Consider the following 21,392-nt stretch of genomic DNA (forward strand, 5'->3'; position numbering starts at 1 on the left):
GTTGGGTTCTGGAACGGCAGCAGCTCCAGCGTCTTGTCCCTTCAGTCTTCGCTCACACGACACAAACTGCGGGTTGGAGGATGGAAGAGGAGCCCGGCAGGGGATTGTGGTCGATGGAGGGCGGCGAGATCGATATCGGGTCACACCCCAAGATGCAGCGTCGCAGGGGAGAAAAAAACAGAAACGGGCAGTAGGTGTCTAGTAGTCTAGTAGCTGCTTGGGTGCGATGGCGCCAAAATGGCGTTATCATACAGCGTGCGTGGCTCGCTAAAGCTTAACGGACGGGGCCTGTAGCCAATGCCCTATCCCATTGAGTGCGGTATGGTCCAACCCAAGTACCTGTTTCCACCTTTTTTCTATGCTTGTACGGACTGGATACAATAAAGGACTTTATTTGCCAGCAAAAAAGTCGCCTGATCGCCGCGTTGACCATTAACGTCATGTAGCTTAAAGTACTGATCTAAATTTCGAGAACTTGCCCTCGAGGCCAATTTTGGCAGCAGCCGATGTACTCTCTGTTTGTGGCGATTTAATTGGCCACAATCCTAGAAAGATACTCCTAGAAAGATACTTCTGATGGACCATATCGCACTTAAAGGGATGAGCGGCCTGTGGAACGGCCAGAGGGCTGCAGAGGTTCCTCAGCGCGCCCAGAGAGGCCTAGGGGCACCTGCCAACGCGCTGAGGGCGCTGTGAGTGGCCGTTGCCGCCCCGCCCCGACAACCCGATGGTGGGAGGCCAGTGATGGATAGTTGATGGATGGCGATGGATGGCGCTGGATGGAGGAAGATGGCGGAGGATCCTCTTAGTCATAAAGGCTCCATGGCCCCAGCAGTGAAAAACCATAAGAAAATCCCAGTTTTTCTCTTGTTCTAGTCTCTGCTTCGACGCCTTTTGCCTCTGCGCAGTCCACGTGCCTGACATAAGCCAAGGCGTTGCCACCGACGTTGCGAGAGCCTGCAGGAAATTGAGAGATTTGCTGCCATATTGAAAGCAACCAGCCCGGGCCCGGTAGATCTCGCCATCGCTGCCCCGCAGCACAACACCGCGGCCCCGAGTCCCGAGATTTCCTCCAGCAGCCGCGACGATCGCATCACAAGCCCCCGAGAGCCCCCGAGAGCCGCCGACAAGACCGACAGCGGCGAGTGCCGCAGACGACCTGCTACTTGTACTATTACTATCGTACTATTATCGTACTATTATCGTACTACTATCAACTACTATCGCTACTATCGCTACGATTGCTGCTATTATATCATACTATCCCATACTATCGCTGGAGGATCGTTGGGTGGCTTGAGCCGGGGCTCTGACCTCAGCTGATGGTTTGTTGCTAGTAATATGGGGTCGTGTCTTGCAAACGAGCAACACCATGATGGTTTACGAGCAAAGCGACACCAATGCCCTCATCAGGATACGACTTCTTGGCGTCCTTTCAGCCCACAATTGCGCCTGACGCTGCGACTATGCGCAACCCAGCTTCCCCAATCAGATAGCATCGACGCAAGAGGCCAAATCAACTGCATGGAACCTTGGTCACCACCCTAAATCCTGCAGAACCAACTCAACTCGACTCTGCATCATCAACCGCCCTGGACTGTTTAATCTAATAAAATGGATCCCTCGCAGCATTTCTGCCCATGGGGTTTCGATTGGCGATCTCGCGCAGTAAATTGCGCCTAGCTGCGTCGGCTCAGGGACACGCTTCGGCTGGCCACTGGCACCGCCGGAATGGCGCAATTCTCACCAGCGAAGGCGTTTCGATCCCTCGCCGTCCATCTTTTGGATGGCAGCACCAGCTCAAGCCCGCGCCTGAGTCACTTTCTGTGGATAACAAAAGATGCAAAAATGGCCCATTGACCCCCTCTTCTCATGAGCTTGGATGTTTATTCCGGGCGTGCGCCTGTCACACATGCATGTGTAGTGACATGACGAGGCTCTGCTTGGGCTGAGATTGCATCCTGGATATCCGGCATCGAATCCTCATGTCAGCAAGCACCAAGTTTTTCCGATGTCGAAATCTTCACATGTACGGGCTACTATTTAGTACTTTGCTGCAGATGCTGTGTCACACCATTGCATCAGCAACAGAGCATCTCTCGCGTTGCCATTGATTAATCAAGAGAAGGACATGCAATGCAACATCATCGCCTCGAAGTTGTCACTCGAGCACTTGATGGCGACATGACGGGCCCTTTCGATTTCAAATCATTTCTCACTCAGGAGGCCTGACAAAAGTCGCCGAAGCACCCGCTGATTCAAGGAGTCAGGAGCTGATTTCAGGCTCTACCATCTATTCTGGGCCGCGATTTATCCCTTTTGCCACAAGCCATAAACGATGCTACTGGGGGACGATAAGCCAGTTCGTCACAAGACGAGGTCACAGCCCACAAAGGTCCATCTACTGTAAATCACCAACATCTACTCCGTACGGCTTATGGTAAGCTTCCAGCCATTCACGCATACCTCGCGACGTACAAAATCGAGCTCGTGTTGGGCTGCATGTCTCTGATGCATGTCTCTGATGCATTCCAACCTAAGCGAAGGCACCAGACTCTTTGTGCGACCACACGTTTCGAGTCCTTGCGGTCTGGCCCCAGCGTCTCCCACACATTTCTTTGGCTTCTGGCGCAAATCAGGTCATGGTATCTTTCAGCCCCCCTCTCAAGAGGATCAGTGCCCAGAGTGACTCAAACGCACGTACGGAGCATCTCGGATGGCGATCGTCCAGGTCATTTCCGCGTTCGAAGCAGTTGTCTCGTAAATGGCCAACACGTCTTGGCAGTAGCTCGATCTATTCGTAGAAATCAACGTATCCCGAGTTTCTGTATACCGGGGGCCCAGATCCGTTTTGAGCGACTCGATCTCGCTCGTCGAGATCTACCAGGTCCTACCACTCTGTTGGACCCAGTATCCTGTATTTGATTTGCCCAGCACAGTCCCGAACCCGACAGCGTAGCAATGAGCCGTCTGAAAGGCTGAAAGATTCGCCTCCTCGGATGAGGGTTCCGTATTGGCCGTGCCAATATGAAAATGCGACCCCAGTCGAAAACCCGACCACATCAGCTGTTTTCTAACTTTGTCAGGATCTTAATTAGCTATGTTAAACGTCGCTTATTGGATACCCTGTGAAGATACTCAAGTAGGCTGTTTCAATAAACCTTGACTAATGTGAGAAGTACGCGGATTCTACGTCGCATTTGGAATTGAAGGTGGAAGTGGCTGGCTGATGTTTCGGATAGTAGAGGGGAGAGTGAGACGTTCTTCTGGATTGCAGTCAACGCCCATAACTCACGTGTAGGAATCTCGCCTTGCACAAACTGGAAGTGATCTCCAAGCATCGTTCTGGAACAAAGGACCAGGATGCTCCACGGCGAGATCTAAAAAAAAAAAAAAAAAAAAAAAAACTCCAAGGCGAGTAGCATCTTGAAAGAGTAAACACTCATAGATTCTCCGCCGTGATAAAAGAATTTGATCATCAACCGGACAATATTTTGATGACCTCGAATCATGCCAAAGCCCAATAACAATGCCAATAATTTCATCATATGGATAGCGATCCTAGAGTTAAGTTCGCGACTGGCATTTCTCCCGATGTTTTGGGATAATGGCTGTTGTTGAAGACGAGCTTGATGAGTAGTTCCTGTACGAACTCGCGCGATTGGAGATGTTGATGTTGTATCAGCAAATCTCTAAGATACAGCACAGCGGAATGCGGATCAATGTCCCTGCAGGTTGCATGCATAGTTGGATCTCATATACCTGTAGTTCTTCGTTTACACGTATGTCTCAATACTTCAGGCCTGTAGTATGAGACATTGATCACAGATACTGCCACCAAATCAATAGCCTTTTCTTCTATATATCCACTATTTTAACTTCATCGTGAATGAAATCTCAATATCATTATAAAAGAGAGGTGATGCTCACTTATGCCTTCTCAAATACCCAGTCCCCAGAGAGTGACCATCCCAGTCTAGACATAGATAGTCCAAGTGTTTCATTGGGCACAATTCAATACTTGTGCTTCTTTTTAATACCAGACGCTAAATGAGTGATCGTGAAAACCCCTTTGTAGACATCACTAGACCAAGTTCCCTCGTATAGCATCCCGTCGCTTGACTTGTAAGATCCAGCACCATGCCTCATGCCGTTGAAGCATGGTCCCCGATATACTCCCCCATCCTTGTAAGTAATCTTCCCTCTGCCTGTAAATTTCCCATCTTGTGTCTCTCCTTCATAAAGTGCCCCATTACCAAAGTGACGCAACGTCTTTCCCTTTCCGCTGGCTTGGTTGCTGTTCCAGGTTCCCTCCATCCAATCTCCGTTTGTCCAACGCCAGATACCTTTCCCAAATGGCAAGTTATTCTTCCACTGGCCCGAGTAACTGGTACCAGTTTTGCTATTCTTCTGCGTGCCGGCTCCAGACTTTTTACCGGCTTCAAACCAGCCGTCATATAACCGGCCATCACTTGTCATCTGTTTTCCGTGGCCGGCCTTGACGCCTCTGGACCACATGCCGACATACTCGGCTGTTTTTGTGGTGTACTTTCCGTGTCCAGAGTATATGCCGTTGTCCCACTCGCCTTCATACATTGTGCCGTCTTTGTATCTCATCACTCCCCTGCCATGAGGAACGTAGACGGGAGGATGCTTGGGAACCGTCGAAGTCTTGACTGCCGAGCCCGTATATTTTCCTTGTCTACCTCCCACAAATATGGTGTCTGAAATATCCACAAGTGTTTGAGCCATGTGTCAGGCTTTTGGAAGAACAAGATGACTCTGTGGGATCGAATGCTCTTTTCCCGGACTGTTTATTCGTAGCGATAAGCAAATGCAAATTTTGTTTTCGAGTTGGCAACTAAATACGAGACACAAGTAAAATAGACATGCGTTTGACAATAGGAAACAGCATTCAGGGAATGATGCTCATTTGGTCACTTCCCATCTCTGGGAATTTCTGATCATGTGCCTTTGGCTGCCTGGAGAATACATGCATACATGTAAGCACAAGTACCTGCACGTATACTCCAAAACTCGACACACCAGTAAAATCAAAGCGTGATAGGAAGCACTGATACGTAATGGCGTGCGGCAAGGCTTCCCAATTAAATCAATTATATCTCAGCTGCCTCCATGAAAGGAATCGCTGGATATCGGAAATTTACACTGTGGCATGACCAACTGTGCCAGTCTCCAATCAGAAAGCAGCAATGCTGTTCTAAATGCTGCATGACATGATCCTTGCAGCAAAGCAGCACACCTTCAGCCAAGAAAATAAGGCGTTATCAGCGGGGCAAACGTGAGCTTGGACATGACATGAAAAGGATTGGTGGCTGGTAGGCAGACATGAAGGAATGGTAGGCTGAGGTCGTCTAATGTTTCGAGTCACTGACTGTATGAAGAGTCATAGAAAAGGCGTTCTCTTTTAGAAAAGTCTAATAACGATGGTCTCCATGGCTGCCATGTTGTAAGGGTATGTCGTATTGAATGTAGCACGCTGTTAACCTGAATTATTTATAATGTAGCGTAAGATGAGAGAGTATCAGCGGATGCTAATTCCACTTACTGCCTCTCGACTATCACCATCGTCTCCGTTGATTTATCACTACTTTCCATTCTAGCAGTCCCAGGCCATTTTCCCTCTTTGTAGATATTCTCCTTCAAATTTACAACATGTTAACGGCACCTCGCACGGAGTTGATAAGTTTTATGCCGCTAAACTATGATCGAAGCCTCCCTTTTATTATCATGGGCCCACGTGGTAGGAGTGGTGTCGCAACATAATGCCACACTACCTTGCAAGGGGTTTTCGAGGCTGCCTCAAAGCTGAGCAATATGTATGTACGTGTACGGCTGCTGATCGCGGCGATTTATCAGACCTTGAAAGAGTCTGTTTATTTAGACATATCTGACCTTTGGAGAATGAAGCCGTTGCTACCATCCTAAAGCGGTGATACTGAGTCCCCTGAATCCCTAAAATGAGGAATGCGAATGTCTCGGGCGTTCTACCAACCTCGTATTGTCTTAAAATAGCTTACGTGGCATCCCGTATGAATCCCCACCTGAAGAGTAACGAATGATGATATAAATAGTCTGCTATTCTTGTGTCCTGTATTTGCAAATAATAGCAGTCGAATCCAATGGACCCTAGATACTACACGGTTTCAATTCCAAAAATGAAGATATTAGAGAGAAACTAAGGAAGCTCTCCCCACAATGTCCAGGACTTGCATTCCTGTCTACCCGAACATATGGCCCAACGACGCTTTGAGGCGTTGGACCTTCAACGTCTCCTCTCATTCCAGTATGAGACAGACATCACGTAGCGACCAGCAATTCCCTGGTATGGAGATCATTTAGCCTCAGACAAAACCTGCTCAGCTGATTGATGTCTCTCCGAATACCATGTAATAGTAGGAGTAGCAGTAGTAATAATAAGCACTTTTCGCCCGACGGAACGATCCTTTCTCTCCAAAATACCCACCATGATGAAGCCACCGTAATTCTTCAACAGCTCACCATGGAGACAAAAGACACGCCGACCCGCTTCCCTGCTCTCTCCGCAGATGTATTTGCGGCCAGCAATTCCACCACTGCAGAAAGCCCGCCGGTTAGTCCACAAACTCAGCTCCCAGCCTATGGCGATGAGAGAGAGCCTCCAAAATACCAGGAAGATGGGCTTAGCAAGGATGAGGAAGCCATGAATAAAGCGAAAACAAGAAGAATACTATTTATTCGGCTTTTGTCATCCATCTTCGTGGCGGTGATAGTCTTGTTGATTGTGGCGGCGGCAGTTGGGAGAATTTACGATAGGCAGGCTAGGGAGAAGAAATCGAAAGAAGAGCAAAAGTGAGAATGCCCATATCCTGATATAGCACATGAAGTGAGAGGAACTTGCTGATAGTGTGATTGAAGGGACAATGCGACTGAATTGGGAGTCAAGATTCAAGAAGGGAATGATACCGTGCTGGTGTCATTGACCGCTACGTCTGCGGCTCTTGTCTTTACGGTTGCAGCAACAGCAATTCCATCCATTGCATAGAATCTAAATAACGTCTTATTGTCGTCATTACACAATTTCTATCATTACATGTACCTATTTGCAGTACAGCTATAATTGTTCAGAATGAAATGATGAAGCATAATGTTACCCAGGACAGAGACTTGTCGCTTTGCGCCCGAATTTCTCAAATGCGTCGATGAACTGTTCGTTTACCTATCGTTTCACTAATTATTATGCCCAACGCTGCTCCTGTTTATTCATTCTTTGTGGAGAGCACCTGTTGCTCTCTCGCAGGTGTAATGAGTGCATCGCCAGCTCCAACTTTTTAGACGTCGCCAGACTCAACAGCAACTCGCAACGGTGAGAGGCGACTGGCTGATTTGATGTTTTATTCGAGAAGAAACTGTACACCACCAGTACCACACAATCAGATTAGCGTTGGAGGCTGACACTTTTGCAAATCCGCATCTGAGCCATGGCCTCAAGATGGCCATGAATCCAGTAGCAGCAAGCGGCACAGCTGTGGTTGATTGATCAATGCATCCAATACCTGCAAACCGATTGGCTGCAAAAAGAAAGCAAGTGCAGCGAATGCAGTGCCCCAAACGGTGAGAAGTTGCATCTCTACTGGGTCCTTGGTCTTAGCACTGGTACCTTGCATATTCTCATTCAAAAACGGGCCGTGACAAATATACGTGTATTCTCTATCTCTATCACTTATAGGATAGACAGCAAATGATGGGAAGATTTGGTCGTTCATAGCGTTATCATTCCGCAATACAAGCAACAAATGTTAGATGTCTGTTGGCAACTATAAAACATTCCTCTGTCGTGCTAAACATCATCGCTTCTACATACAGCGTCATGTACCCGCCATCAGAAAAATATGCATGTATACTCGTATATCCCGATACCGGTATGTTTAGAAAAAAAGAGAAAAAAAAAAATTAGGTACAGAGCTTGCAGGCCGTCCGTTGACCGCCTTCTGCATTAGGATCCCATTGGCGGAAAACCCCTCCAACAGCCCCTCCATGGGAAGCAAAAGAGAGTTTTGATGGGTTGAAATTCTGTATTTCTGACGTTTGGGGCAATTGCGCTTGTACCGAAGGAACCTAGGCTGCTGGCGCTTGTGTGACGCATCAGTCAAACTTCGACTCCGGAGCTGCGTCTTATATCTTTTATTTCCTCCAAGACCAGCAATTCGACTCGCTATCCAACACCACAGCGAATTATCCCCAGTCGCAATCATGCCTATCAAGGTTGTCTTGGGAGCCCAATGGGGTTTGTTCATTTCCCTTTGCCATGTTTGGTGTGCCGACGACGTCTTGTTGCTAACTCAATTGCACTTCTAGGCGATGAAGGAGTACGTCTAGTCACGACCGATCTGCTATATCGAACCTCTCAACTGACCCATTAAACTTCAGAAGGGCAAATTGACCGACATTCTCGCGCCCGAGGCTCAGCTCTGGTACGTTCTTTACGGGGAAGAAGGGTTGTTGCTGTTAGTGGTGGTGGTGTCGTTGTTTCTGGATATATTTGGGAGTAAAGACAACACAGGGCGGATATGGCTAGGAGTCTGGCATTATGCTAGCAACATGGATTCGCCCTGGATCAACATTCGCCCTCTGTTAATATCTTTCTTCTATATCCAGGAACCTACCCCCTCCCGGCAGGTTCACTTTCACGACCTGGAGACGCTGACTTGGTGATAGCGCGAGAGCTGCCGTAAGCTCAACATCCTCTACGACGCCTTATACATACTGAATCGAGATAATAGGGAGGCCATAACGCAGGTCACTCCATTGTGTAAGTTTGTTCTGGTCTGCTGTGTTATTCTGCCACGAGTTATGCTCTATGTCGCTGACCATCATTGCCACAGCGCCAACGGTGTTGCGTACAGGTATGCAGACGCCGAATCAAAGCCCCGGTTGTCGACGAAGCGGATAATTGACCAACAATAGCTTTCACCTGCTCCCTTCCGGTCTCATCAACCCGAACTGGTACGTTGTCCACAATTTTTCATCTTTGACGAGCAGATACTGACTTGACGGTAGCATGAACTTCATCGGTTCCGACGTGTAAGTTGCTCGAGGTCCATTCTCGGCAAGACGAGTTGGTAGTGAGCAAGCATTTGGCCGGTGCTAACGGCATCCACCTGCAACAGCGTCTTCCACGTGTAAGTTTCACAAATACAGTGTCCCGCGCTTCCATACGAGTCTTTCGTATCGCCAGCCAGCTCAACACGCAATCCAATTGGCATATCAAGACACAGCTACAATGCTGACCATTTCTAGCCCTTCGTTTTTCTCAGAATTGAAGCAGCTTGACGAGGTAATTCCTACTCTAGCAGCTATCAAGAGATCGTTGCTGATAACAGAGATAGAAAGGACTCCCTAATGTCTACGATCGGATTCTCGTGTCTGACAGAGTCAGTGACCTACGCAACGCTTGGCCACCGCATTATGTCATACACTTGCTGACTCATTACACCTAGGTTCATATCAACTTTGACCTTCACGCTGCTGTCGATGGTCTCGAGGAGATCGAGCTAGGAGGTAAGAGATCTATAAGCAGGGCTTTTGTTCATGTCTAACTTGACCAGAGCGCAAGATCGGCACCACTGGCCGCGGAATTATAAGTCTACCCGGTTTATATCCTTAACAGCTTAAGCTAACTTTACTGTGAACGGACCATCATACAGTGTAAGCACATATTCGCATTGTCGTCCGTCAAAGTTATTCGTTTATACTAACACTGAGGTTGATAGACCAAGGCGGCTGTAAGCATTCAAAATCCCAGAGCACCAACTCTCTCACTAAACCCGAAATTAGAGAAGTGGAATCCGTTTGGCCGACATGTTCGACCAAGAACTCTTCGAAGCCAAACTGCGTCGACTAGCACATGGCTACAAGGCCCGATACGGTGATCTGCTCAAGTACGATGTCGAGGAAGAGATTGAGAGATTCCGAGGATACCGTACGGAGCTCGCAAAGTACGCCGTTGATGGCTTGACCTTTATGTATTCTGCGTAAGTCACCTTCGCGGCGGGTATCGAGAGGAGGAGAATGGATCAATATCCAGGATAGCTCCTTGGTCTTCCCACAAAGTTTCCCCCCATAAACATGATAAAAAGCTGATCTTTTTAGACAAACGAGCAACTCGAACATCATTATTGAGGGTGCAAATGTTCGTGCTCTCAACTCCCGACAATTTGGTCTATTTACTAACCTGATTGGGCTGGTAACCTGCCTGTCGTCATGTACTTGAAGCTTTCAACCTCTGGCATCAGCGGGAGATAATATCATGTCGGACGTGGCTAAAAAGCTTTCTCTATTTTGAGTAAATGGTCACCTCCTAATCAAATTGGGGTAGCCTTGGTCACGTCCTATCACGTCAACCGCCGCTCTGTCTACGGTTGGAGCTTGGGAGTGCATGGCCAGGTGGTTTACCTGTCCTGGTACCAACAGGCCGTAATGCTCGACATTTCGATGGGATCATACCCTTATGTCACTTCATCCAACACCACAATTTCTGGCATCATCGCCGGCTTGAACCTCAACCCTAAGGGCATTACAGAGACCATCGGAGTGGTAAAAGCCTGTAAGTAACATGAGTAATCACTGGACCTTTTGACTATTAACCATTTCGAAACCAACCCCTCACCCCTAGCTATCCGCAATAGTTATAGCAGATGCTGACTACTATAGACACCACACGTGTTGGCGCTGGCGCTTTCATGACAGAAGATCTCGGAGAGTAATGCCACCCTACTCACTACTCAGCTTTGGAAACGAAGCGGACTGACCAGGGCGCAACAGGGTTGGAACGAAACTCCAGGAGATTGGCCGAGAATGGGGAACATCCACCGGCCGAAGACGTCGCTGTGGCTGGTAAGCGTCTCTCCCTAAAGAATTTTGGGCGCATAGCTAACAGTGTAGGCTCGGTTTGTCAACACCTCTCGTTATTTTTAATATCAAAATTGCCCGTTACTTACTCGGACTTCATAGATCTCGTTGTTGTGAAGCATGGTCACATGATCAACTACTACACGGCGTTGAACTTGACGAAGGTAAGTCTTGCAAGAGCCACTCTGAAGGGATTAGAAAAATTGACTCTTCATGCAGCTCGATGTACTCGATACCTTCGAGACAATCAAGATAGCCATTGCCTACAAGGATAAGAGCACAGGCAAGGTAGGAAGCTGTTGTCGTTTGAGGTCTTGAGGCATAGCTGAAAGGTAGTAGGAGCTTGACTTTTATCCGGCGGACCACAACATTCTAGACAACGCCGAAGTCGTTTACCACGAAATGCCTGGGTGGAAGAAGTCGACGATCAACGCCCGGACATACTCTGATCTTCCCAAGGAGGCCCAAGATTATGTCGAGGTATATTTAATCTCAACTGCAGAATGGATCTGATCTTATTTACTGACCGTCTCTTTAGTACATTGAGAAGTTCGTTGGAGTCAAGGTTAGTTGGTTCCTTCGCCTAAAATGGCTTCGTTTAACTGGCTTCGAAGAACTATGCGCTAACTTTGACCAGGTAAAATGGATCGGCACTGGTCCTGACCGTGAAGCTATGATCGCGCGTAACTAGGTGATCTAGTGACGTGCTTTATGCTTGTTACCGGCGATGAAGCGCCCTTTGAAAGCTTTTATGCGCATCAAGCGCTTGAAGCCCCTAGCCGAAGCACTGTGATCAGTGTATATAGAGAACTGGTAGCATACAACCCAATAGATGGATATTTAGGCTCCTGTTATCCATACATAAGTAATGTGTATCATTGAAGATTGTAACTTGGCCCAACTACAAAGATATGTATTCCACTGCCGCTCATGTCAGGTTACCAGTATTAAAATGAGGACGGTGTTGCCGATCCGTAGGGTACAGTTCGATACAGCTTGATAACAGTGCGGCTATCATCACCAGCATCACCTATTTGAAATGGAGCGACGAGAGGAAAAAATATTTGTTGAAATTACTTCATGTCTCGAACACAATATGGATGGTTGTTGCGTAAGGAATGTAGGAGGAGTTTAATATTTTACAAATGGACAAGAATTTTACCTGAACCAATACAAGTCCTCCCTTCTCACCCATGACTTTGACTATCTGAGTGCCTCTCGCTAAATTGTCAATTATGGCAATAGAGCTGAGAATTCTGTCGAGGTCAAAGGTGTCTACCTCTTGGGATGCATTACGTCGAATCAAGTAGCCCAGCCGCCGTATAATATAAACAGATACCTAGGGAACTATAACAAGAGACATGTTACGACCCAGCCTTTTTGGCCTTGAGCATTACCTAGCTCAGAAATTGCACGATGAACCGCTCTCTAAAGAGTGAGAGAAGTTGTCCTATGTGTACTCAGTCGAGACTGTGTAGGGCCCATTCTTTGAAAACTTACGGTCCTAGGTCTGAGACGATATTGTTGGCGAAATCGGCTTCATTAGCAGCGACACGATCTACGAACAATAACACCGCAGATATTAATAATGCAACGTATATTGCCATGTCTATGACAATTTTTTACGCAAAAATAAAAAAAGGCTAGATGAGAATGAATCATTGCGTAGTCGGAAGACGGAACGACTCTTCATATGTGATGTTTGAACTAAATTAAAACGACTTTTAATACGCTCCATATACCGCAGATGTTCCAACTCAAATAAATCCAGTCTCATAACAACATCGAATGGATATATGGATGCTACCTGTGTGGCAAAAAGATTTCAAGTCGAATGAGTTGTCGCCGTTGTACAGCCGCAGACGCGAAGGCTTACTCACTTACATACATGGAGATCGTAGCTAGGCTACCACGAATAAATAAACGGCCGACCTGAATCTGGAATAACCCATGCGCGCTGAGGGGCTGTCACTTGACAGAAACCCCATACCGGCTTGCCACTACGCATAAAATGCATACACGCTGCTATCTTGCATGTCAAGGCTGGCTAGACTGGTATTGTACATATTTCTAGTGATTTGATTCGCTTGGATGAGGAAGATCTGAAATATTACTCGATACAAGAATGATAACAGGGAAACAGAGTATTGAGAATATACATACACACCATCCGTGGAGGTAGAGAAGCAGAAGAATAGCTCCGAGGTTGGTTGCGCGTGGTCACAGAGGATGGAAGGATAAAAGCTGATTAACATGAACAAACTGGAATTTGTCAGTTATCAATTGGATTGATTAGTATACGTATATGTATTATTTTTTTAATCTCATCTCATATGAACCAATCAGTAGCTGCAGGTCTCGTGATGCTCGCAGCCTTACAACTGTCTTGGGCATCGATGATTTCGTAAAATAGCTTGGGCTGTTACATGCACCAAGATTGATCACCTTTGGCATTATTTTGTCAGATATAGAAGAACACAATGGATCGGCCAACGATTGAGGTATCAGGAAATACATTAGGCAGCCATTCTTTTATCCATACTGGCAATAATACCGTCACTCATCAGTACACCGTCGAACTCCCTCGCCCGAAAACACCCCCGGTCGCCATCCGAACCATTGCATATCAACCTAATGAGCAACTCGTTGAGCGCCCGGATGTTATGGATAAACTTAATTTGCTCCTACCGCAGACATCACATACATACTGCAGCGCCGCGCTCTGGGGTCTAGGCGGATCAGGGTACGTTCCAGCTTCTTGACATTCAAATCCCCGAATATGTACAACCATTAACAGAGCCCAGGAAAACACAAATCGCGCTCAATTTTGCCTATCAGCGGTACAACAGAACTAGCCGCCCCGTTTTCTGGGTACATGCCGATAACGAGGCGACGTTTACACAAGATTATAAAAAGATAGCTCAGGAGTTTCGCATTGACGAGAAACTCAAGGGTGAAGAACTGCTCGCTGCTGTGTGTAATCGCATAGCAGCACTGCCAGACTGGGTGCTTATTCTTGATAATGCCGACGACTTACGGCTATTTGGTGTTGGGCAGGCACCAGAGCAGACAAAGAACTTATTTCAATACATCCCTCGGGCGTCTACGGGGACAGTGTTGTGGACTTCTCGCGATGCGCATATTGTGGGGACGCTTGTAAGTCCGAGGCGAGGCATCCAAGTTGCCCGTATGAAATCCGACGAGGCAGAAGAACTCTTGAATATTGCAAGGGACTCGGAGACGAACGAAGAGCAAGGGGATATTGCTGCCTTGCTGGAGGAACTTCAGTGGCTTCCGTTAGCCATTACGCAGGCCGGAGCTTACATGAGGCGAACTTCAACATCCGCCAAGGAGTATTTATCTCTACTAGCGCAAAGCAAGAGAAGATGGGACATTCTCAAAGAAGAAGACTTTGACAGGCATCGAAGAGATGGAGTGCCTAACAATGTCCTTGAGACGTGGAGCATCTCGATTGATCACCTTAAACAAGAAAGCGAGATATCATACAACATTCTCCACGTTCTCGCATACATTTCCAACCAAAATATTCCACACGAGATAATAACAACTACGCTCAAGCACAGCGGTAGCGACCAAGCTCAACCAGAGAAATTGGAGGCTGAGGCTACCAAGGCCATGACGCGGCTGAAAGAGTTCTCATTTATTGGTATGCACCGAATGGAAGATGGCAGCCGGAACTATGAGATGCATAAACTCGTTCAGGAGGCTACGCGATATGGCCTAAGTGTATTGAAGCCAGACATCCTCGACCGAGGTCCCTCGACGAAGGAGGGTGAGCGATACTTTTTTGGCATTGCTCTGCAGGTCATATGCGATCTTTTCCCAAATCCAGAACCGCAAACACTGGGAATATGGACGCAGTGCGAGAAATATTTAGCACATGCAGTGCAAATAGGAGACTGGATAGATTTGCACGAAAAACAACACGAGATTGACCTACTCTTCAGTAAAGCGTCTAACTTCCTTGGCCAACGTGGCCAGTGGAGGGAGAGAGAACTTGTGAATAAAAGGCTAGTAGAACATGATCGAAAAGTATGGGGAGAAGAGCATCCGGAAACACTAATAAATATAGGGCATCTTGCATCAACATACTCTGGGCAAGGTCGGTATAAAGAAGCAGAGGCTCTTCAAGTGCAAGCGCTTAATCTTCAACGGGAACTCCTAGGAGAAAAGCATCCAAGCACAATTAACGTTATGATGGGACTTGCAACAACATACTCTTCACAAGGCCGGTATAGCGATGCGGAAGCGCTTAAGGTCCAAGTGCTTAATCTTCAACGGAAAGTTCTTGGGAAAAATCATCCAGAAACAATAAGAACTATGGGAAGCCTTGCAACAACATACTATAAACAAGGCCGGCATAGCGAGTCAGAAGCTATAGAAGTTCAAGTGCTAGATCTCCGACGGAAAATCCTTGGAGAAAAGCATCCAGATACAATATGGAGTATTGCAAACCTTGCAGGAATATACCATGAACAAGGCCGGTATAGCAAGTCGGAGGAGCTAAAAGTGCAAGTGCTTAATTTTCGACGGGAATTTCTTGGAAGGGAGCATCCAGATACAATATGGACCATGGGAAACCTTGCAGCAACATACCATGAACAAGGCCGGCATAGCGAGGCAGAGGAGCTTCAAGTGCAAGTGCTTGATCTTCGACGGAAAATCCTTGGAGAAAAGCATCCAGACGTAATAACCGGTATGGGAAGCCTTGCATCAACATACCATTCACAAGGCCGGTATAGCGAGGCGGAAACGCTTAATGTACAAGTGCTTAATCTTCGACGGGAAATCCTTGGAGAAAAGCATTCAGACACAATGTATAGTATGGCAACCCTTGCAGCAACATACCATGAACAAGGCCGGTATAGCGAGGCAGAGGAGCTTGAAGTGCAAGCGCTCTATCTTCAACGGGAATTTCTCGGGAGGGAGCACCCGGACACTCTTAGAGCCATGCACTACCTTGCTGTTATCTGGAAGTCACAAGGCCGCTACCATGATGCACTTGCGCTAATGGAAGAGTGCGTGCAATCCAAACGCTCTGTATTGGGGCCAGAGCATCCAGATACAGTCAGGTCTATCAAATTTCTCGAAAGGTGGAAATGTGAAGAGGAGAGCACTGGGCATAAGCATTCCGGAAATTCCATATTGCGAAGGATGGCTCGTCTTTTCAAACGATCTCAATAATGCTTTACAGTCAAAACATTCGTAGCTTAATGGCATTCTCAAAAATAAGTCATATAAATATTCAGGAGTATTTTACGTTCATTATGTGAGCACATGTACGGCCACGCCATCACACACAAGCACAAGTGTAGCAAGCGCTAGAACATGGCAAGGGTTCGGCGCGGGCTAATGACATGGATACATACATGTATCCCTTCGTTTCTCCCTCGATCTAATATTCCTAAGCACAACTTGTGCCTCTTCCTTTCGAACAGCTAAAAGAGGAATAGTCAGATCGAAAAAGTCCCTGGTTTACCATTCCGTTAATTTTTCAGCCATGCGTCTGCTCAATACAAAAGAACTGGACGCTGGCGGGTTTGAGCTGAAAGAATTCGGCCAGGAAAATGTCCCGCCCTATGCCATCTTGTCGCACACTTGGGGTGAAGAAGAAGTTACCTTCCAGGACATGACGCTTGGTCGCTTCGCAAACAAGAAAGGCTACGACAAGATCAAAGGATGTTGTATTCTAGCAAGGGCAAACGGATATGACTATGCTTGGGTGGACACGTGTTGCATCGACAAGACAAGCAGCGCTGAGCTATCCGAAGCAATCAACTCCATGTACCAGTGGTACGTAGAAGCCGATGTCTGCTACGGCTTTCTCGCAGATGTGCCGTCCAAGGTTGCGTTTTCGGACAGCAGGTGGTTTACCAGAGGGTGGACTCTTCAAGAGTTGATTGCGCCAGAGACGATGATATTCCTAGACGAAGCATGGAACGAGCTAGGCACCAGGGAAAGCCTGAAACAAGAAATTTTCAATCGCACCGGCATACCTATGAGCGTTCTCTCTGGTTCCAGTCTTGAGAGCGTAAGTATTGCCCAAAAAATGTCATGGGCCGCCTCGAGGCAAACATCGCGGTCTGAAGACCGAGCCTACTGTCTAATGGGCATATTCGGTATCAACATGCCGCTGCTATATGGCGAAGGTGAAAGAGCTTTTATGAGACTTCAAGAGGAGATTATGAAAGTAACAGACGACGACAGCATTTTCGCCTGGAGATCCAAAACCCAGAACCACGGCTCGCTGTTGGCAACATCTCCAGACGCATTCGAACATGCCGGAAACGTAGTCCGCACGCGCACTGCTTGGCTTCCCGACAGCAAGCCCTTGACAGTGAGCAACAAGGGGATTCGGGTGGAACTATCCTATATGGGAGTAGGGCACCAAGGATTGGGGCTCGCCATACTTCATTGTGCAGAGCGCAAGAGAAAGGGGCGCGCATTTATTGCAATATACCTCAAGGACGTGTCTCTCACCATGGAGAATTTTGAAAGGGTTTGGTGCGAGCGGTACGAGCTGTTTGATCCTATGCCATTTCGACCAAGCCAACGCCCTCAAAGATGGATCAACGTCCGGCAACATCGTCCCATGGCGATGCGATCACGAAATCGCCACCAGAAGGGGAATCCTAGTTTTGCGGCGCCAGGGGAAAATCTACTAACGCCCCGAGATGACCCTGACTGGGGTCTGTTCGATGCAACGATAAACTTTGCCAATGGCGCTTCAATACCACCGCCAGTGAATTGGATCGAAGGAGAGCAACCTTCACTCCTCGATATGGCAAAGAAAGGGCACGTAATGGAGACGCAATGGCTACTTGCGGAGCGGTCCACCAAGCCCGATCAGAAAGATGGGAGTGGACGAACTGCTCTGTCTCATGCAGCGGCTAGTGGTCATGCCAAGATAGTATGGTTTCTCCTAATGCGGCGTGATGTTAAGCCAGACGAAAAGGATTCAAATGGACGGACGCCTTTATCTTATGCAGCTAAAGAGGGTCATGCTGAAGTTGTCTGGCTTCTGTTGACCCGAGGCGACATCGACATCCACTCAAAGGATCATAAAGGGCAGACACCGCTCTTCCATGCCGCAGCAAACGGGCGCAAAACCATCATATCGATGCTACTAGCTCGTGGCGAGTCTCAACATCATTTGAGAGATGACTTTGGGCGGACGCCGCTCTCGTATGCCTCAGAAGGAGGACACGAAACCGCGGTGGAGATGTTCCTAGACCGAAGTGACATGGATGCGGATTCAAAAGATGACGAAGGACTAACCCCTCTCTCCTATGCCGCCTTCAACGGACACTATTCGGTCACTCTCATGTTGATTGAGCAGGGAGCTGATATCGACTCACTAGATAAATGGGGTCAGACACCGCTGTGGTGGGCAACTCACAAGGGCCATGCAAAGGTTGTCGAGCTACTTCTCAGCAACGGAGCTAATATGGAAATAAAGGGCAGGGATGGCTGCACGCCGCTTTTATCCGCAGTTTCCAGCGGACAAGAGGAAATTTTCCAGCTACTACTCGACAAGGGCGCCGAGATAGAAACATTTAATAGCTATGCCGAAACACCTCTGCTCAGGGCCACCATGGATGGGCACGAAGGTATGGTCAAGGCACTGGTAGACAAGGGCGCTAACATCGAAATACCAGCTCCGGGCTGGTTGACGCCGCTGCTTATAGCCACCAAGAACGGACACGAGGCCATAGTCAAGATACTGGTTGAGAAAGGCGCCGATCTCGAATAAAGGGCCAAGAAGGTACGACGCCGCTGCTGTGTGCATCTGAAAAGGGATATCTCGGTATCATGCAGCTACTTCTGGATAACGGTGCTGACGTTAATACCAAGGATAACTATGGCCGGACGCCGTTGATACAGGCAGTCAGGATAAAACGGAGTGACGAAGTTGTTGAGCTGCTTCTCAAAAAGGGGGCCAATATTATGGCCAACGACTTGGTAGGACGGACAGCGCAGAGCTACGCATTGGGTGGACAGCGTGATAGTATTGTTCGGATGCTGAAGAGGTATTCGATGCTTCAAGGGTGGTAGGTCATAGAAAGAGAGAGGTTTCACCAGACACGGCAAAGATAATCTGCTTCTTTTGTTTTCATGTCATGAACATTGAAGACATCGCTACCAACAAGAACACTAACATCTTACATCCCTTCATACATGTTCTTTATCCTCTTCACAAACTTTATACCATCAATCAGCTCTCCATCTGACTAAGACCAGAACACACATGGGTACAGCCACGATGCCTACCCAACAAGCCAATCACAGCCATCCTTTCCCTTGCACAGACGTCTTATATAAAGTAAATTTAACACCTTCATCTTCAGTGAAGTAGCTGCATAACGCCAAGCGGTATCCTGGAGAAAATGGGCTCCATTTCTAGAACACACTTGCCTCTTTGAGGCCTTCACTTTTTGTTTCTCTGTTCGAATAGTCTTTGTGACGTCTTTTTTTTTCTACATCTCGTCCTTCTTTGTCCTATTATCATGAGCAGCATGTAATGTCACAGCGTACATACATGTAGATGCATACTGCTACATAATTTCCTCTTTGCTCCCTCAGCACTGCTCAATTTGTATACCAAAAACTATAATTTACTTATTTAATTCTCTATTGTCGAATCAACCATAAATCTTGTAAAATCCCATACAGAAGCACAGAATACCATCACATACCAAGCTGTGATGTCCATCTAGGACTTACACTCTCGGTGTGACTCACCCCCACATCAGGCATCCCAGCTCCACCACGCCAATCACAGCCCGCCTCTCACTTACACAAACACCCCTTATAAGTCAAAACAAACAAGTTGATATTCAGTGAAGTAGCTGAATTACTCAGAGATAATCTATTCAAAAGCTTGCTCCTCTTTGGAGCCTTCACTTTTTGTTCCTTTGTTCGAGCAGTCTTTGTGGCATCTTTTTTTGCTTCTCGTGCCTTTTTTTTTTGTAGCAGGCAAGGTCGTAGACTACTGTACATGGGCATAGATGCCCACTTACACCCAATGTCCTACTGTATATTACAGCATTAATTTATTTACTTAGATACATGTACACATTATCATAAAGAAATGATTCACTTCTTCCAACGTATACTACAAAATCACCAAAACCGTCTCTCAGTAATCCAAAGTAATATGTCATACCAAACACAAAGCACAGCTCCAGTACTCAATGACAGCCCCACATCAGCATCCCAGCTGACACAAGCAAACATCCCTTATAATGCAAGTTTAACAAGCTGACATTCAGTGAAGTAGCTGAATAACTCAGACGTCGTCTCCTCAAAAGCTCGCTCCTCTCTGGAGCCTTCACTTTTTGTCCCTTTGTTCGAATAGCCGCTGTGGTCTCTCTTTTTCTTTTTTGTACTTTTCATGCTTTATTCATGCCCTTTTTCGTAGCGGATTATGTAGATGACCACTTACACCCAGCCAACTAGTACATTACGACATCAATATCATAGCATTAATTCATCTAGATATATTCCATCACAGGGGACTAATAATTCCATCATTCTTCCATTTCATACTATAAAATCTCCAACTCGTCTCTCGAAAGTCCAAAGCAGAAGCGCAATACCAAACACAGACGCATCAAACTCACAGCTCCCACCCCTCCAGCTCGGTATGACTCACCCCCACCTGTATCCCGGCCAATCACAGCCCCCCGCTGCGCCTCATCCCAACACCCCTTATAAGCCAAAACAAACGAGCTGAATTTCAGTGAAGTAGCTGGTTTACAAACAAAGAATTCCTAAGATTGCTCCCCCAAAGGAGCCTTCACTTTTGCCCCTCTGTTCGAATATCCCCTGTGACGTCTTTTTTTGCCTTTTCTGCTTGGCATCCGTCGCTGCTTTTGCGTGATGCCTTCCGTCGTGGATACATCTTGTTTTACACACACATACAACTTGGCTCTCCTTTTTTTATTGTATTCCCTGTCCTTTTTGATGTTATTCAAGTGTGGTAAACAAGCTAGTGGTATCATGTATCATCCTGTATACCAATCGCTCGCCTTGATGTGGCCATGTATCCCATACATCTTGCCATTACCAGATAATACCGAACGCATCATCCACGTTTACACCCTTCGGTATATAAAACACGCTACCAACCAACAAATAATTACTAGGACCAACACAAAAGCATCACACAATCAAGGCAAAAGCAATCAATGCGGCAAGTCAATCGACTCATTTTTATTTCCCAAATCTCTCTACCCATGCTGCACGTCAGTGCTGTCCCTTTTCCATCTCCCATCCCTCCCACATTTGTGCCCAAAAAATAGACCAAAAAAGACAAGACATAAAAAAAAAGCAAAGGAAATAAATCTTCTCTTTTTGCCGCCAATGACAAACCGTCCTAGCGATCAACGGTAATCAGATCTTCCTAGAACCGAGCAAAAAAAAACAAGAATCAAGAGTAAGAAAAAATGCATGAGATT

General features: G+C 47.0%; 7 protein-coding genes across 7 annotated transcripts; 4 read left to right on the forward strand and 3 right to left on the reverse strand.

Moving 5' to 3' along the window:
• Window positions 1–660: 660 nt before the first annotated feature.
• On the reverse strand, window positions 661–1,374 carry TRIVIDRAFT_207100 (uncharacterized protein; the record flags this gene model as incomplete). The annotated part of the gene is made up of 2 exons (XM_014094082.1): window positions 661–1,171; window positions 1,262–1,374. 2 exons carry the CDS (start codon window positions 1,372–1,374, stop codon window positions 661–663), a joined length of 624 nt encoding a protein of 207 aa, XP_013949557.1.
• Window positions 1,375–4,089: 2,715 nt separating this feature from the next.
• On the reverse strand, window positions 4,090–4,632 carry TRIVIDRAFT_8714 (uncharacterized protein; the record flags this gene model as incomplete). The annotated part of the gene is made up of 1 exon (XM_014093934.1): window positions 4,090–4,632. A coding segment is annotated over one exon (543 nt), but the record flags the coding sequence as incomplete, so codon positions are not given.
• A 1,891-nt stretch (window positions 4,633–6,523) lies between these two features.
• On the forward strand, window positions 6,524–7,045 carry TRIVIDRAFT_228392 (uncharacterized protein; the record flags this gene model as incomplete). Its single annotated transcript, XM_014094083.1, has 2 exons — window positions 6,524–6,852; window positions 6,919–7,045. The coding sequence occupies 2 exons, from the start codon at window positions 6,524–6,526 to the stop codon at window positions 7,043–7,045; spliced, it is 456 nt and encodes a 151-aa protein (XP_013949558.1).
• Window positions 7,046–8,204: 1,159 nt separating this feature from the next.
• On the forward strand, window positions 8,205–11,764 carry TRIVIDRAFT_217202 (uncharacterized protein; the record flags this gene model as incomplete). The annotated part of the gene is made up of 25 exons (XM_014094084.1): window positions 8,205–8,287; window positions 8,359–8,369; window positions 8,431–8,474; window positions 8,719–8,731; window positions 8,784–8,812; window positions 8,886–8,906; window positions 8,968–9,006; window positions 9,061–9,084; window positions 9,171–9,182; window positions 9,301–9,337; window positions 9,390–9,434; window positions 9,501–9,561; window positions 9,609–9,644; window positions 9,677–9,708; window positions 9,774–9,785; window positions 9,838–10,034; window positions 10,153–10,192; window positions 10,474–10,606; window positions 10,714–10,762; window positions 10,825–10,889; window positions 11,014–11,075; window positions 11,131–11,199; window positions 11,251–11,391; window positions 11,450–11,476; window positions 11,549–11,764. The coding sequence occupies 25 exons, from the start codon at window positions 8,254–8,256 to the stop codon at window positions 11,600–11,602; spliced, it is 1,287 nt and encodes a 428-aa protein (XP_013949559.1).
• A 1,627-nt stretch (window positions 11,765–13,391) lies between these two features.
• On the forward strand, window positions 13,392–16,116 carry TRIVIDRAFT_38089 (uncharacterized protein; the record flags this gene model as incomplete). The annotated part of the gene is made up of 3 exons (XM_014094085.1): window positions 13,392–13,654; window positions 13,716–14,931; window positions 15,301–16,116. 3 exons carry the CDS (start codon window positions 13,392–13,394, stop codon window positions 16,114–16,116), a joined length of 2,295 nt encoding a protein of 764 aa, XP_013949560.1.
• Window positions 16,117–16,432: 316 nt separating this feature from the next.
• Window positions 16,433–18,685, forward strand: TRIVIDRAFT_164753 (uncharacterized protein; the record flags this gene model as incomplete). Its single annotated transcript, XM_014094086.1, has 1 exon — window positions 16,433–18,685. One exon carries the CDS (start codon window positions 16,433–16,435, stop codon window positions 18,683–18,685), a length of 2,253 nt encoding a protein of 750 aa, XP_013949561.1.
• Window positions 18,686–19,409: 724 nt separating this feature from the next.
• On the reverse strand, window positions 19,410–20,836 carry TRIVIDRAFT_64727 (uncharacterized protein; the record flags this gene model as incomplete). Its single annotated transcript, XM_014094087.1, has 10 exons — window positions 19,410–19,431; window positions 19,472–19,519; window positions 19,648–19,649; window positions 19,675–19,694; window positions 19,731–19,890; window positions 19,953–19,965; window positions 20,099–20,171; window positions 20,378–20,387; window positions 20,556–20,664; window positions 20,736–20,836. 10 exons carry the CDS (start codon window positions 20,834–20,836, stop codon window positions 19,410–19,412), a joined length of 558 nt encoding a protein of 185 aa, XP_013949562.1.
• Window positions 20,837–21,392: the final 556 nt, after the last annotated feature.

The sequence above is a fragment of the Trichoderma virens genome (assembly GCF_000170995.1).
Source record: "Trichoderma virens Gv29-8 chromosome Unknown TRIVIscaffold_92, whole genome shotgun sequence".
NCBI classification, from domain to species: Eukaryota; Fungi; Ascomycota; class Sordariomycetes; order Hypocreales; family Hypocreaceae; genus Trichoderma; species Trichoderma virens.